The following is a 17271-nucleotide window of genomic DNA, read 5'->3' as shown; positions in this document are numbered from 1 at the left end:
TGCTAACTAGGAAACCTAGGCATGCCACCCGTCCAACCCCACCCACAGTGAGGAACCTCCACAATAAAGAAGAACCACAAACTGCCAGAATACGGAAAGATCACCCCAAACACAGCAATATAAACAAGATGAAAAGGCAGAGAAATGCCCAGCAAGTAAAGGAACAGGATAAATGCCTGCCAAACCAAACCAAAGAGGAAGAGATAGGGAATCTACCTGATAAAGAATTCTGAATAATGATAGTGAAAATGATCCAAAATCTTGAAAACAAAATGGAGTTACAGATAAATAGCCTGGAGACAAGGATTGAGAAGATGCAAGAAATGTTTAACAAGGACCTAGAAGAAATAAAAGAGTCAATATATAATGAATAATGCAATAAATGAGATTAAAAACACTCTGGAGGGAACCAACAGTAGAATAACAGAGGCAGAAGATAGGATAAGTGAGGTAGAAGATAGAATGGTAGAAATAAATGAAACAGAGAGGAAAAAAGAAAAAATAATTAAAAGAAATGAGGACAACCTCAGAGACCTCTGGGACAATGTGAAACGCCCAACTGTTGAATCATAGGAGTCCCAGAAGAAGAAGACAAAAAGAAAGACCATGAGAAAATACTTGAGGAGATAATAGTTGAAAAATTCCCTAAAATGGGGAAGGAAATAATCACCCAAGTCCAAGAAACCCAGAGAGTCCAAAACAGAATAAACCCAAGGTGAAACACCACAAGACACATATTAATCAAATTAACAAAAATCAAACACAAGGAACAGACATTAAAAGCAGCAAGGGAAAAACAAAAAATAACACATAAGGGGATTCCCATAAGAATAACAGCTGATCGTTCAATAGAAACTCTTCAGGCCAGAAGGGGATGGCAGGACATACTTAAAGTGATGAAAGAAAAAAAAAAAAACCTACAGTCCAGATTACTGTACCCAGCAAGGATCTGATTCAAATATGAAGGAGAAATCAAAAGCTTTACAGATAAGCAAAAGCTAAGAGAGTTCAGCACCACCAAACCAGCTCTCCAACAAATGCTATAGAATCTTCTCTAGACAGGAAACATAGAATGGGTGTATAAACTCGAACCCAAAACAACAAAGTAAATGGCAATGGGATCATACCTATCAATAATTACCATAAATGTAAATGGGTTGAATGCCCCAACCAAAAGACAAAGACTGGCCAAATGGATACAAAAACAAGACCCCTATATATGTTGTCTACAAGAGACCCACCTCAAAACAAAGGACACATACAGACTGAAAGTGAAGGGCTGGAAAAAGATATTCCATGTAATAGAGACCAAAAGAAAGCAGGAGTAGCAATAGTCATATCAGATAAAATAGACTTTAAAACAAAGGCTGAGAAAACAGACAAAGGACACTGCATATTGATCAAAGGATCAATCCAAGAAGAAGATATAAAAATTCTATATGCACCCAACATAGGAGTACCGCAATATGTAAGGCAAATGCTAACAAGTATCAAAGGGGAAATTAACAATAACACAATAATAGTGGGAGACTTTAATACTGCAATCACACCTATGGATAGATCAACTAAACAGAAAACTAACAAGGAAACAAAAACTTTAAATGATATAATAGACGAGTTAGAGCTAATTGATATCTATGGGACATTTCACCCCAAAACATTAAATTTCACCTTTTTCTCAAGTGCACATGGAACCTTCTCCACAATAGATCACATCCTGGGCCACAAATCTAGCCACGGTAAGCTCCAAAAAATGAAATCATTCCAAGCATCTTTCTGACCACAATGCAGTAAGATTAGATGTCAATTACAGGAGAAAAAATATTAAAAATTCCAACATATGGAGGCTGAACAACACGCTTCTGATTAACCAACAAATCACAGAAGAAATTAAAAAAAAAGAAATCAAAATATGCATAGAAATGAATGGAAATGAAAACACAGCAACCCAAAACCTATGGGACACTTTAAAAGCAGTGCTAAGGGGAAGGTTCATAGCAATATAGGATTACCTCAAGAAACAAAAAAAAAGTCAAATAAATAATCTAACTCTACACCAAAATCAACTAGAAAAGGAAGAAATGAAGAACCCCAGGGTTAGTAGAAGGGAAGAAATCTTAAAAATTAGGGCAAAAATAAATGCAAAAGAAACAAAAGATACCATAGCAAAATTCAGCAAAGTCAAAAACTGGTTATTTGAGAAGATGAATAAAATTGACAAACCATTAGCCAGACTCATCAAGAAACAAAGGGAGAAGAATCAAATCAACAAAATTGGAAATGAAAATGGGGAGATCACAACAGACAACACTGAAATACAAAGGATCATAAGAGACTACTATCAGCAACTATATGCCAATAAAACAGACAACTGGAAGAAATGGACAAATTCTTAGAAAAGTATAACTTTCAAAAACTGAACCAGGAAGAAACAGAAAATCTTAAAGGATCCATCACAAGCATAGAAATTGAAACTGTAACCAGAAATCTCCCAGCAGAAAAAAAGCCCAGGAGCAGATGGCTTCACAGCTGAATTCTACCAAAAATTTAGAGAAGAGCTAACACCTACTCAAACTCTCTCAGAAAATTGCAGAGGAAGGTAAACGTCCAAACTCATTCTATGAGGCCACTATCACCTTATACCAAAACCTGACAAAGACGCCACAAAAAGAGAAAACTGCATGCCAATATCACTGATGAACATAAATGCAAAAATCCTTAACGAAATTCTAGCAAACAGAATCTAACAACATATTAAAAAGATCACACATCATGACCAAGTAGGCTTTCTCCCAATGATGTAAGGATTCTTAAATATCTGCAAATCAATCAATGTAATACACCTCATTAACAAATTGAAAAATAAAAACCATATGATTACATCAATAGATGCAGAAAAAGCCTTTGACAAAATTCAACATCCATTTATGATAAAAACCCTCCAGAAAGCAGGAATAGAAGGAACACACCTCAACATAATAAAAGCTATATATGACAAACCCACAGCAAACATTATCCTCAATGGTGAAAAATTGAAAGCATTTCCCCTAAAGTCAGGAACAAGGCAAGGGTGCCCACTCTCACCACTACTATTCAACATAGTTTTGGAAGTGTTGGCCACAGCAATCAGAGCAGAAAAAGAAATAAAAGGAATCCATATTGGAAAAGAAGAAGTAAAACTCTCACTGTTTGCAGATGACATGATCCTCTACATAGAAAACCCTAAAGACTCCACCAGAAAATTCCTAGAGCTAATCAATGAATATGGTAAAGTTGCAGGATATAAAATTAATACACAGAAATCCCTTACATTTCTATACACTAACAATGAGAAAGCAGAGAGAGAAATTAAAGAAACAATTCCATTCACCATTGCAATGAAAAAAATAAAATACCTAGGAATATATCTACCTAAAGAAACGAAAGACCTATATATAGAAAACTATAGAACACTGGTGAAAGAAATCAAAGATGACACAAATAGATGGAGAAATATACCACGTTCATGGATTGGAAGAATCAATATAGTGAAAATGAGTATACTACCCAAAGCAATCTAAAGATTCAATGCAATCCCCATCAAGCTACCAGCAGTATTTGTCAGAGAATTAGAACAAATAATTCCACAATGTGTATGGAAATACAAAAAGCCTCGAGTAGCCAAAGCAATCTTGAGAAAGAAGAATGGAACTGGAGGAATCAACCTGCCTGACTTCAGACTCTACTACAAAGCCACAGTCATAAAGACAGTATGGTACTGGCACAAAGACAGAAATATAGATCAATGGAACAAAATAGAAAGCCTAGAGATAAACCCATGCACCTAAGGGCATCTTATCTTAGACAGAGGAGGCAAGAATATACAATAGAGAAAAGATAATCTCTTTAACAAGTCATGCTGTAAAAACTGGTCAACCACTTGTAAAAGAATGAAGCTAGAACACTTTCTAACACCATACAGAAAAACAAACTCAAAATGGATTAAAGATCTAAATGTAAGACCAGAAACTATAAAACTTCTAGAGGAAAACATAGGCAAAACACTCTCCAACATAAACCACAGCAGGATCCTCTATGACCCACCTCCCAGAATATTGGAAATAAAAGCAAAAATAAACAAATGGGACCTAATTAAAATTAAAAGCTTTTGTACAACAAAGGAAACTATAAGCAAGGTGAAAAGACAGCCTTCAGAATGGGAGAAAATAATAGCAAAAAAAGCAACAAACAAATAATTAATCTCAAAAGTATACAAGCAACTCCTGCAGCTCAATTCCAGAAAAATAAATAACCCAATCAAAAAGTGGACCAAAGAACTAAATAGACATTTCTCGAAAGAGGACATACAGATGGCTAACAAACACATGAAAAGATGCTCAACATCACTCATTATCAGAGAAATGCATATCAAAAACCACAGTGAGGTGCCACTTCACGCCAGTCAGGATGGCTGCTATCCAAAAGTCTACAAGCAATAAACGCTGGAGACAGTGTGGAGAAAAGGGAACCCTCTTACACTGTTGGTGGAAATGCAAACTAGTATAGCACAATGGAGAACATTGTGGAGAACATTGTGGAGAACAACGGAGATTCCTTAAAAACCTGGAAATAGAACTGCCTAATGACCCAGCAATCCCACTGCTGGGTATACACACTGAGGAAACCAGAATTGAAAGAGATACATGTATCCCAATGTTCATCACAGCACTGTTTATAACAGCCAGGACATGGAAGCAACCTAGATGTCCATCAGCAGACGAATGGATAAGAAAGCTGTGGTACATATACACAATGGAATATTACTCAACCATTAAAAAGAATACATTTGAATCAATTCTAATGAGGTGGATGAAACCTGGAGCCTATTATACAGAGTGAAGTAAGCCAGGAAGTAAAACACCAATAAAGTATACTAACTCACAATTGCACTCATCTCACACGCTAGTAAAGTAATGCTCAAAATTCTCCAAGCCAAGCATCAGCAATCCGTGAACCAAAAACTTCCAGATGTTCAAGCTGGTATTAGAAAAGGCAGAGCAACCAGAGGTCAAATTGCCAACATCCGCTGGATCATCGAAAAAGCAAGAGAGTTCCAGAAAAACATCTATTTCTACTTTATTGACTACGCCAAAGCCTTCGACTCTGTGGATCACAATATCTGTGGAAAATTCTGAAAGAGATGGGAATACCAGACCACCTGACCTGCCTCTTGAGAAACCTGTATGCGGGTCAGGAAGCAACAGTTAGAACTGGACATGGAACAACAGACTGGTTCCAAATAGGAAAAGGAGTACATCAAGGCTGTATATTGTCACCCTGCTTATTTAACTTATATGCAGAGTACATCATGAGAAACACTGGGCTGGAAGAAGCACAAACTGGAATCAAGATTGCTGGGAGAAATATTAATAACCTCAGATATGCAGATGACACCACCCTTATGGCAGAGAGTGAAGAGGAACTGAAAAGCCTCTTGATGAAGGTGAAAGAAGAGAGTGAAAAAGTTGGCTTAAAGCTTAACATTCAGAAAACTAAGATCATGGTATCTGGTCCCATCACCTCATGGGAAATAGATGGGGAGACAGTGGAAACAGTGTCAGACTTTTTTTTTTTTTTTTTTTGGCTCCAAAATCACTGTGGGTGGTGACTGCAGCCATGAAATTAAAAGATGCTTATATACCTTGGAAGGAAAGTTATGACCAACCTAGATAGCATATTAAAAAGCAGCGACATTACTTTGCCAGCAAAGGTCCATCTGGTCAGGGCTATGTTTTTACCAGTGGTCATGTGTGGATGTGAGTTGGACTGTGAAGAAAGCTGAGCACCGAAAAATTGATGCTTTTGAACTGTGGTGTTGGAGAAGACTCTTGAGAGTCCCTTGGACTGCAAGGAGATCCAACCAGTCCATCCTAAAGGAGATAAGTCCTGGGTGTTCATTGGAAGGACTGATGCTGAAGCTGAAACTCCAATACTTTGGCCACCTCATGCGAAGAGTTGACTCATTGGAAAAAGACCCTGATGCTGGGAGGGATTGGGGGCAGGAGGAGAAGGGGACGACAGAGGATGAGATGGTTGGATGGCATCACCGACTCGATGGGCATGAGTTTGAGTAAACTCCGGGAGTTGGTGATGGACAGGGAGGCCTGGCATGCTGTGGTTCATGGGGTCGCAAAGAGTCGGACACGACTGAGCGACTGAACTGAACTGAAGTGAATGCATATATATGGAATTTAGAAAGATGGTAATGATAACCCTGTATGTGAGACAGCAAAAGAGACACAGATGTACTGAACAGTCTTTTGGACTCTGTGGGAGAGGGCAAGGGTGGGATGATATGGGAGAATGGCATTGAAACATGTAAATTATCATATGTGAAACGAATCACTGGTCCAGTCTTGATGCATGAGGCAGGGTATCAGGGCTGGTCCACTGGGATGACACAGATGGATGGGATGGGGAGGGAGGTGGGAGGGGGTTCAAGATGGGGAACACATGTACACCTATGGAGGATTCAAGTCAATGTATGTATGGCAAAACCAATACAATATTGTAAAGTAAAATAAATAAACAAATAAATTTTTTTTAAAAAAGAACAGGTTAAGTCAATTGGCTATGGGAAGTAAGAGAACGAGTCTAAAATAATCCTCAGACTTCTTTTTGGTTATATGGGAGATGCTGTTACTTTGGGAACACTCTTGAGAAACAAAAGTGTAGGAGGAGGGGATAATGAAAATGAGAGAAAGGTGATGAGTACAATCTTGCTGAGATGGCATTTGAAATATACATACCCAACATTCATCTCAACACAGCTTAAGCTAGAGATCTGGATAGATAATCTAATGAAATAAATAGAAGTATTTGTTTGACATTCATGAGTAGATAGATTTTAAGATATTTCTGTGGATGAAGTAAGCCAGGAAAAGTGTATTAGTGGTTGGAATGGACAGAATGTTAGGAAGAGTGAGAGTAAAGTAGAAAATGAATGGAATAGTAGCAGACAGAAAGATGGAAGAAAACCAAAGAAAACTGATGTAGCATGCAAAGGATGAGATAATTAGGAAAGCATTTTCCATTGTTTCAAATGACACAGGGAAAGCTAGATTTGGAAACATAATTCTTAAAATTTGGTCCATGGGTACCTCAGTGTCTCTAAGAATATCTGTGGTTTTATGAAGTCAAAACTATTCCCATAATGATACTAATATTTTATTTGCTGTTTTCACCGTGTGGTTACATGCTGCAAAATAATGGTGAGTAAAACTGCTGATTTGTTGTTGTAGTTCAGTCACTCAGTTGTGTCTGACTCTGTGCGGCCCCACGGACTGCAGAACATCAGGCTGATACCTTAGCATGAGGTCAAACTAGTGATACTGAATTGTAAAAGTAGTCCTTGCATTGCTTGCCACCACATACTTTCAGGGGGGAAAATTAGCCAATTTTACTTAAGAATGTCTTTGATGAAGTAGTAGAAACTAATATTAACTTTATGAAATTTTGACCTGTTTAATAACCCATGTGATGAAATTGAAGTATACATAGAGCACTTCTGCTGCATATTGACATAAGATGGTTGCTTTGTGGAAAAGCACTTCAGCAATTGTTAGAATTGGAAGATAAACTAACCTTTTTTCCCATGGAATAACATTTTTGTTTGAAAGAATGACTGCAAGACACACCAGGGTTATTCATACTTGGATAATTGGAAGATATTTTCTCAAAGATGGATGAGTTGAATCTGTTGTGTCTAGCGAAAAAGAAATGGTATTTGCTACCATGATAAAGGCTTTCAGGTGAATATTGGAACTTTGGGGAACTTGTATCTGTCCAGGAAGGCGTGATACTTTCTCTATGTTTAGAGTGCTTTCTGATAAGATTGATAGCAATTATTAATGCATGTGATTTTTGGTATTGTATTAACATTTGAAAAATCTGCACAACTCAGTGAAATAATATTTTCCAAAATATCTACACTTGATGTTATTAAAGAAAGCATGGATAAAATATTCTTCAAAATGCAAGACAAATTAGTGGATTTTAAAGTAACAGCATATGCAAAGTTCAGTGATATGGCTTCCGATTCCACATTGCAACTAAACTTAAGAAACTACCACTTACTGAATTTTAGTGTAGTATCAAAAAAAAAAATAGTGTCCACTATTATCTGAAAACATTATTAAAACATTTTACTGTATTGAAGTTATCTATCTGTAATGAGGTTATATATTTTATTCACATAATTTAACCAAAGCAGCTCATTACAACAGATTAGATGCAGCAGCAAAGATGAGAATCTCTCTTCTAAGCCAGAAGATAAAGAGATTTGAAAAAAGTTTGACAATGCTACTCTATTCACTAATTTAATTTCTTTGGAAAATATAGCTATTTTTCATAGAGCTATGTTATTTATGTTAACATGTGTTAGGTTTAGTATTTTTAAATAAACCCACACATAATTTAAATTTTTCTCCATTTTAATTTATAGAGAGATATATATCTATTTCTAAATAGATATAATTCATATAAACAAAAGTTCTTTGGGGTCTTCAATAACATTTAAGTGTGTACAGATATCCTGAGACCAAAAACCTTGATAAGTAACAATTACTTAATAAATGATTAAGAAGTCACTAATGAATTCACAGAGATAGTTTCAGTAGAGTGACAAAGCTGCAAGATTAATTCTTATGAGATAGATTATAGATAGTGGTAAGGAAGACATGAGAGTGACTATATAATAAGATTGCTGTATGGTCTGAGAGACAGCGTGGCCATAACCGAGAAAGTATTTTTTAAAAATTCAGTTATTTCTTCTAAATTTATAAATATAAAGAGACCCCTATCAAAATAAACAAGCTTTTAAACAAGCTTTTAAAATGGAAGTAAAGTTAATGTTAAAGCTCATAGGGAAAGTTAAACATCTTGGAATTTCTAGACAAGCTCTGAAAAACAAGAGCAATGAGTGGTGATTAATTATATCAGATGATAACATTTATTATAAAACTTTCATAATTAAAACAGTGTGGAATTAGCACATAAAGAGACACACAAATAGGATAGAATATAAACTTCAGAGATAGGCTCAGATATGTAAGAAAATTTCACATGCTATAAAGATGGCATCATATATCAGAGTAGATTGACTTTTTGAGTAACAAGCATGAGACAACTGAAAGGGTATATGGAAGGAGATAAAATTAAATGGATATCTCACCACAGACAAACATAAACTCCAAATGGATTGGGGGCCTAAATGTAAAAAAATGAAGAAAACATGAGTAATGTATTGTTTAACCTGACTATGAGAAGAGAATATATAACTATAACTGAACATAGAAAGGAAATTTGATTGATAAAATGAACAGCAAAATAATAATAATAATAATTTTGCCTGGCAAAATCACCATAAGATATAGCAATAGCGATCACAGTATTTTCATTTACATGTGAAATGTGTATTATTTTTGATGTAAATAGAGTTTCAAAATTGAGAAATAAAGATATGAAAAACAGAAAAATGAGCAAAACACACACTTTGTGAAAAACTGAAGTAATAATGACAAACATGAAAACAAGCTCAATTTCAGCTATAATAAAATAGTTAAAACTGTACTTAGCATATCTCACCTATTAGATTGGCAAAAATTTAAATTTTTAACTACACTTCATTAGCAAGATTTGGGGCAAATCTGCTCTCTTGAGTTCATTAGCTCACCCCCTAATGAAATGTATATGTGTACATTTATCTCTTGATAAATCAACTCTGCTTCTTGGAACTTTTGCTGAAATTAAACTTCCAAAAATATGAAACATACAGAGTTAGAGAGAGAATGATATAAACATTATTTCTGGTGGAATTACTGGTAATTGCAAAATATTAGAAACAACTTAAATACTCATATTACACAGGAGATTGATTAAATAATTATATATCTGTAAAATACAGTCCTAATGAGTATTAGAAAAAGGAATTAAATAGAGTGCTTAGATAATTTACATGATATCTGGGTTTACATCTACCATCTTCCTATGAATTGATAGAGGGTGACTTCCAGGACATATTACCAAATAAAGAACAGCAAAGTGTTAACATGTATGTAATATTTTATCCTTTATTTAAGAAAGGATAAACAGAAATATATGTTTTTTATGTTTTTTTGCAAAAATAAACTTCAAAGTATATTGCAGAAATCAGTGAATGGGTTAACCAAGGGACAAAAGAAAGAGTGACATTTCTCTGAGTATACCATTTGCATACTTTTGACTTTTGGGACATCACATTAAGGTGTTTTTTTTTTAAGTTTTTACATATTAAAAATCTCTGAGGTTTTATGTATTAAAAAACAAAGGCAACAAGATAGGGTAAATCAATACTGAACGTATACAAAAACCAAAACAATCCCTAACTGTAAAGAATTGGTAACAGAACCACATAGAAGAAAAAAATTCATCTCAATTCTAGCAGTTTGGACACAGAGCTTTGACCTATATCCTCAGTGGGAATCATTCTAAAGACAGAAAGCATTGTAATGCAATTTTAAACATAGCATTGTATTTACTGATTGGTATGAGGATAGAAATTCTGAAATGAATTTGTATATTGTAGGATTTAGAAAATATAAATAGTAAATAAATATATTGATGCTTTTGAGGACCACATTACTCACTGTGAGAAAAATGAGGAATAAAAAGGAATTGGGAAAGTAGTGGAAGAGTCTTGTGTTACTGGATAGGAATTAAAGGCATAGATATATAGAAGTAACCATATCCTAGTAGCAATGCCTATACCAAGATTTCTTATTAGTTTATAAAACATCTGACCACTAAAAAAGGGGGGGTTTCCTTGGATGAAATAACTGATTTCAAAACTGGGACATGGAAAAGAGAGGGTAAACCTGGTAAAATCAATGGCAGAAAGTAAGGAAATGCTCAGAGTACTGATGGGACATATCAAAGGGGTTCTCTTTGGACAAATCTGGGATGACTTGAGCATCAAAATAATTAAGGATAGGAATGAATTAAGTTACATTGATTACAAAAGAATTCAGGAATCTTTATCAATACAAATAAGTAAATAACAAAGTGAGGAAGAAAATTCTTCCTTACAGTATGCCAACTAATAAAGAAGGGAAGAAAGAATAACAAAGCGAGAAAAATGATCAGTCTACAATCACATAATAATAAATGGTTCAGAGATGAGTCATCAGTGGATTCTAAGTCCATTGGGTCAAAGCTTATTGAGAAATAATTTCTTAACTTACAAATGTATGTAGATTTTTCTGTTTACCTTTTGGTAAACATTTCTATTTCATTTGAATTTGAATCATTTGATGACTCCAACACTTGAAATTTATTGAGAATTAACTTATGGTCAAATATATGGTCAATTTTGAGAAATATTTCTTTTGTAAATGACAGAAATATGTATTTTTAACTTGTTAATGAGTTCAGTTTTTTCATTGTTCTCATAAAATCACTGAAAAGAGTGTGTTAAAATCTTATACTATGATTGCAGATTTGTCTGTCTTTACAATTCTGTCCATTTTTGACTTAGTAATGTTGAGGCCACGTTATTACACATATACATGTTTATTATTCTGTGTCTTCCAAATGAATTAAATCCTTCATCATTATGAAGTAACTTTTCTTTAAAATTATTATTTTTTGCTAAAAAATATATCCTGGTAAATTGTTAACATAGCTACACAGTCTTTCCATTGATTAGGGCTTTTATGGAGTACCTTTTTAATCCTTTACTTTCCTTGTGATTTGTATATGCTTCTTATAAACACCTAGATTATTTTTTCAACTCTTGTCTGAGAGTCTTAGAATATTTACTCCCATTTACAGTGAATATACTATGGATATATTTGGTTTTAATTCTGCCATCTTAGTACATGTTTCTATATTTTGCCATCTGATTTGTGTTTCTTTTCTTTTCATCTTTTATTACCTCCTTTTGGATTTATTATATTATTCTCTAATATTTTTCTATAAATTTGGAAGTTAAACATTTCTTCTCTATTAGTGATTACCTTTGAATGGACATGTTATACTTAGCCATCAAAGCTTAATATTAAATATCATTTTTATTTTTCTCCTGGACAATGAAAAAGTTTACTTTCAACCCTCTCTTCTTATATACTATTGTTTTGTGAATTTTAATTTCATTAATATACTGAGATCCATAAAAAATATTATTGTTTTATAAGTCAATGTTTATGTTTAACTTTATGTTTACCATTTGCATTGCATTTAGTTGCTTCCTGCATCTCCAACCTTCCATTTGTGGCCATTTTCCTTTGTTTGAAGAATATCCTTTATTATTTTATTAAGTAAGAGTCTGCTTTTGTCATGTTCTCTTAGTTTTTGCTTGTCTGATAATGTCTTTATTTCACTTTGATTCTTGAGTGATTCTATAATTTTGCTGAATATATGATTCTAGTTTAGCATTCACTTTTTAAAAACCTTATTTTGTTTTAGGCTACAGCTGATTAATAATGTGATAGTTTCAGGTGAGCAGTGAAGGGACTTAGTTATACATATATCAATTCTACATATATTGACACTATCATTTGAATGGTAGTGTTGAAGGTAGTGTTGAATGGTAGTTCTCACTGTTGTTGAGAAGGCATTCATCCATCTTATCATTGCTCTATTGAACTGAACTTGATCTATTTTTCTTTAAGTTTGATTTAGATTTCCTCTTTATCTGCAGTGTCACTATGATGGCTCTAAATGTGGACTGCTTTTTATTCATTCTGCTTGAGCCTTGTTGAGCTCTTTAAATGTGAGTATCTGTGTCTTTCATCAATTTGAAAAGCCATTATTTCTTCAAATCTTGCTTTCCTATCATTCTTTTCTCACCTTGTGGAACTCTTCTAATTTTATACTGTGTGTCTATTATCTTCTTATTTTCTCTTTTATAACCTTCCAATTTTCCTTGCTTCATTCATCACAGTTTCTTGTAACTGACATCCAGTAATGCTCTCGTAGCTTTCTCATCCAGTAATGCTTTCTCTTGTCTAATCTGTCTTTGAGTTCTAAAGTTTTCATGTTAATGTTTAAGTTCCACATTTTCTCATTGTTTATTGATTTTGTATCTTAAATGTCATACTTTAGAGTTTGCAGTTTCTTGCTGAAATATTTAAGTTCAGCTTATAATTTTCATGTGCTGTGTTGTGCTTAGCCACTCAGTTGTGTCTGACTCTTTGCGACCCTGTGGACTGTAGCCTGCCAGGCTCCTCTGTCCATGGGATTCTCCAGGCAAGAATACTGGAGTGGGCTGCCATGCCCTCCTCCAGGGGATCTTCCTAACCCAAGGATCAAACCCAGGTCTCCCACACTGCAGGCAAATTCTTTACCATCTGAGCCACCAGGGAAGTCCAAGAACACTGGAGTGGGTAGCCTATCCCTTCTCCAGGGGATCTTCCCAACTCAGGAATCAAACTGGGGTCTCCTGCATTGCAGGTGGATTCTTCAACAGCTGAGCCACCAGGGAAGCTCTAATTTCCATGTGCACACTACAAACAAAGCACATTGTCTTGTTTTCTTCATATTGTCTTGTTTCTTCTTTTCCAATGAGTCCTTCCAATGAAGGACTGATGCTGAAGCTGAAACTCCAATACTTTGGCCTCCTCATGTAAAAACTGACTCATTGGAGAAGACCCTGATGCTGGGAAAGATTGAAGCCAGGAGGAGAAGAGGACAACAGAAGATAAAACGATTGAATGGCATCCCCAACTCAATGGACATGAGTTTGAGCAAGTTCCGGGAGTTGGTGATGGACAGGGAAGCCTGGCATGCTGCAGTCCATGGGGTTGCAAAGAGTTGGACACGACTGAGTGACTGAACTGAACTGATATGGTTCACGTCGTCTTGTTTCTTCATGTACCTGTTTATCATTGTATTTCAGTTACAGGAATTAAAAATAATTGAAAGTAACAATTTCAAGCCTAGGATAATTTTTTTTTGCTTCTATCAAGAAAATTAGAAAGGTCAAGAATATAAAATCACTTTATTCCAATTTCCAGGCTCAATATTTTTTTGGTTACATAGGTGACTTGAACGAAGCCTGAACTCCATGTCAATGGTGATTTAATTCTGCTTCATCTGTATTTCTAGTGTACAGGCCTTTGAGATCCAAAAATAAGCTCAAGTCAGTTGACCTTTGCCAGGCTCATGAGATTAGAATGGGCTTCTCAACCTGTTATCACATCTTCAGGTTTGCAAATGCTTCATTAGCAGACATGACCCAAAAGTCATACTCATTTTTCTGGATTTCTGTCTTTCTGAATGTTTCACTATTTTATTATTTTCTCAATGCTTATAATATTTTTTCCATATTTTTGTTATCTTTAGCATAAGAATCTGTCTAAATTACCCAGGCTGTAATTGTTAGAAGCTAATTGATGATTTTGAACTGTGGAGAAGACTCTTGAGAGTCCCTTGGACTGCAAGGAGATCCAGCCAGTCCATCCTAAAGGAAATAGTCCTGAATATTCATTGGAAGGACTGATACTGAAGTTGAAATTCCAATACTTTGGCCACTTGATATGAAGAGCTGACTCATTGGAAAAGACCCTGATGCTGGGAAAGATTGAAGGTGGGAGAAGGGGATGACAGAGGATGAGATGGTTGGATGACATCACAGACTCGATGGACATACGTTTGAGTAAGCTCTGGGAGTTGGTGATCAACAGGGAAGCCTGGCATGCTCCAGTTCATGGGGTTGCAAAGAGTCAGACACAACTGAGCAACTGAACTGAATTGAATGCTTCTAATATTCTGATTTAATTTAGCTGTGTACTTCTTTTGTAAGCACCACAAGAACTAACATCTTCCTAGAGAAGCTCTTCAGGATGGAGATGGTAAAATCTGTAAACCTTTGAACATGTAGTTCAAATTGTGTATATAGGTTCACTTTTCTTTCTGGGAGATGTTTCATTGCTTTTTATCTAAAGGTGTGTGTGTGTGTGTGTGTAGCCACCTATAATAGAACAATCTTAAAACTTAAATTTATTTTATCAATAAACGCAGAGTCAAAAATCTTTCAATGATATCAGAAAGGTGGTCTTGATCTCGTAAAATTTACTGGAATCTTTTACAGAAACATAACTTTGAAGACGAATTATTTAATGAGACACTAACTGTAAATTTCAACTGTAAGAGAAAAAATAAAAGGAAAAAAAATGGATTGTAAAAGCCCTTATATGCCAATCAGTTAAATTTTGTGACTTGAATATTAGTGTCCCATCACTTCATGGCAAATAGATGGGGAAACAATGGAAACAGTGACAGACTTTAATTTCTTGGGCTCCAAAATCACTGCAGATGGTGACTGCAGCCATGAAATTAAAAAAAGATGTTTGCTCCTTGGAAGAAAAGCTATGACCAACCTAGACAGCATATTAAAAAGCAGAGATATTACTTTGCCAACAAAGGTCCATCTAGTCAAAGCTATGGTTTTTCCAATAGTCATGTATGGATGTGAGAGTTGGACTATAAAGAAAGCTGAGCACCAAAGAATTGATGCTTTTGAACTGTGGTGTTGGAGAAGACTCTTGAGAGTCCCTTGGACTGCAAGGAGATCCAACCAGTCCATTCTAAAGGAAATCAGTCCTGAATACTCATTGGAAGGACTGATGCTGAAGCTGAAACTCCAATATTTTGGCCACCTGATGCGAAGAACTGACTCATTGGAAAAGACCCTGATGCTGGGAAAGACTGAAGGCAGGAGGAGAAGGGGACGACAGAGGATGAGATGGTTGGATGGCATCACCGACTCAATGGACGTGAGTTTGAGTAAACTCCGGGAGTTGGTGATGGACAGGGAGGCCTGGTGTGCTGCAGTCCATGGGGTTTGCAAAGAGTCAGACATGACTGACTGACTGAACTGACTGACTGAACTGAAGGCATGCATATTTTAAATATAAGCTATAAGATGATCATTTTTCTCCCTTCAACTTTCCCCAAATCTTCAAAGAAACCAATAGATGTTTTTCTTTTTGTATAACCAGAATTCAAGGATATATTTAAAAACATGGGGAAATAGTATATTTTAAGTAGATTAACAGTATAAATTTAGACATGTTTACTTTGTGAAGATTTGTATTGCACTATAAAATTTTCTACTGAAGATACAAAGTTAGAATAAAAATGTTAAGATTAATATTCTGGGATAGATTTACCTTTTCCAAGATTTAAATGCTCTATTTTAAAGATTTAGACTTTTCCATATATTTTTGCCATCTTCAAATCATTTTAAATATCTCACAGTTATGTGTCTGTGTTGCAGAATTCATTGGCACTTTGACTCACAAAATAATTTAGCAGCATAAACGGAAACTTTACTTTTGCATATTCATATGCTTTACATTTCTTTCATTATTGTTAACCTAAATATCAGATAAATAGGTTAAGAATAATCATTAACTAGAAGAATCCCGATTAAACGCAAATGTTACCAGTCGACGTCTGTACGTTGTTCACAGTACATAATCCGAAAGTATTGAGCATAGCCGCTGCAATTCTACTGGCCAAGAAAGTTAATTACCTAAAGAAATTGCCCAAACAATAGCAATCTTCATGATGGCCTTAGTCCGTGAATTGAAACGGCTATGCTCAATAGGATTACGTATTGCTACATACCGATCCAGCGAAATAGCGCAGAGGTGCATGATGGACGCTGTAGAAAATAAAACATCTAAAGAAATCCAGACGGGGCACAAATATCTAGGTAGTGGCCAGACATAATCTGAAAGAGAACAGAGAGAAGACAAGAAGAACATGTTATGCAAATTATACCGACTACAGTTTTAGTCTATTTTTTCTCATAATCTAAATTCTTAAAAGGAAATGAAATTTGGTAAACATTGTTTTTCCATAGTAATGATGATGACGATGATGACAATGACAATAACACATTCAGTGTTACATATATTATTTTTATTGAGGTAAAACTTACATATTAATCATTTTAAGTTGTACAATCCTGAAGCATTTAGTCCATTCACATCATCAAGCAACCATCACCTCTTTCTAGTTCTTAAATATTTCAGCATTACAAAAGGAAACTGCTACCCATTAAGCAGTCACTCTCCATTTTCCCATTTTTCGCCCCCCTACCCATCCCCCTCCCCAGCCCCTGAAAATTTCTTATTTACTTTTTATCTCTTGAATTTAGCTAATCTGGGTATTTCATATAATCAGAATCATACAGTAAGCAATCTTTTGTGTCTTACTTCTTTCACTTAACACAGTATTTTTAAAGTT

General features: G+C 35.1%; 1 protein-coding gene across 1 annotated transcript in view; it reads right to left on the bottom strand.

The window, feature by feature from the left end:
- The window catches only part of HTR2C (5-hydroxytryptamine receptor 2C), a 326514-nt gene that overhangs the window by 76100 nt on the left and 233143 nt on the right, over positions 1-17271 (bottom strand). The window contains exon 5 of the mRNA XM_020879809.2: positions 16553-16753. Coding sequence (XP_020735468.1) covers positions 16553-16753 — 201 coding nt within the window. The remainder of the gene's footprint in view (positions 1-16552; positions 16754-17271) is intronic.

The sequence above is a fragment of the Odocoileus virginianus genome, unplaced genomic scaffold (genome assembly GCF_023699985.2).
Source record: "Odocoileus virginianus isolate 20LAN1187 ecotype Illinois unplaced genomic scaffold, Ovbor_1.2 Unplaced_Scaffold_1, whole genome shotgun sequence".
Taxonomy (NCBI): Eukaryota; Metazoa; Chordata; class Mammalia; order Artiodactyla; family Cervidae; genus Odocoileus; species Odocoileus virginianus.
Note: the sequence above shows the minus strand (reverse complement) of the source record. Positions and strands in the feature narration are given on the sequence as shown.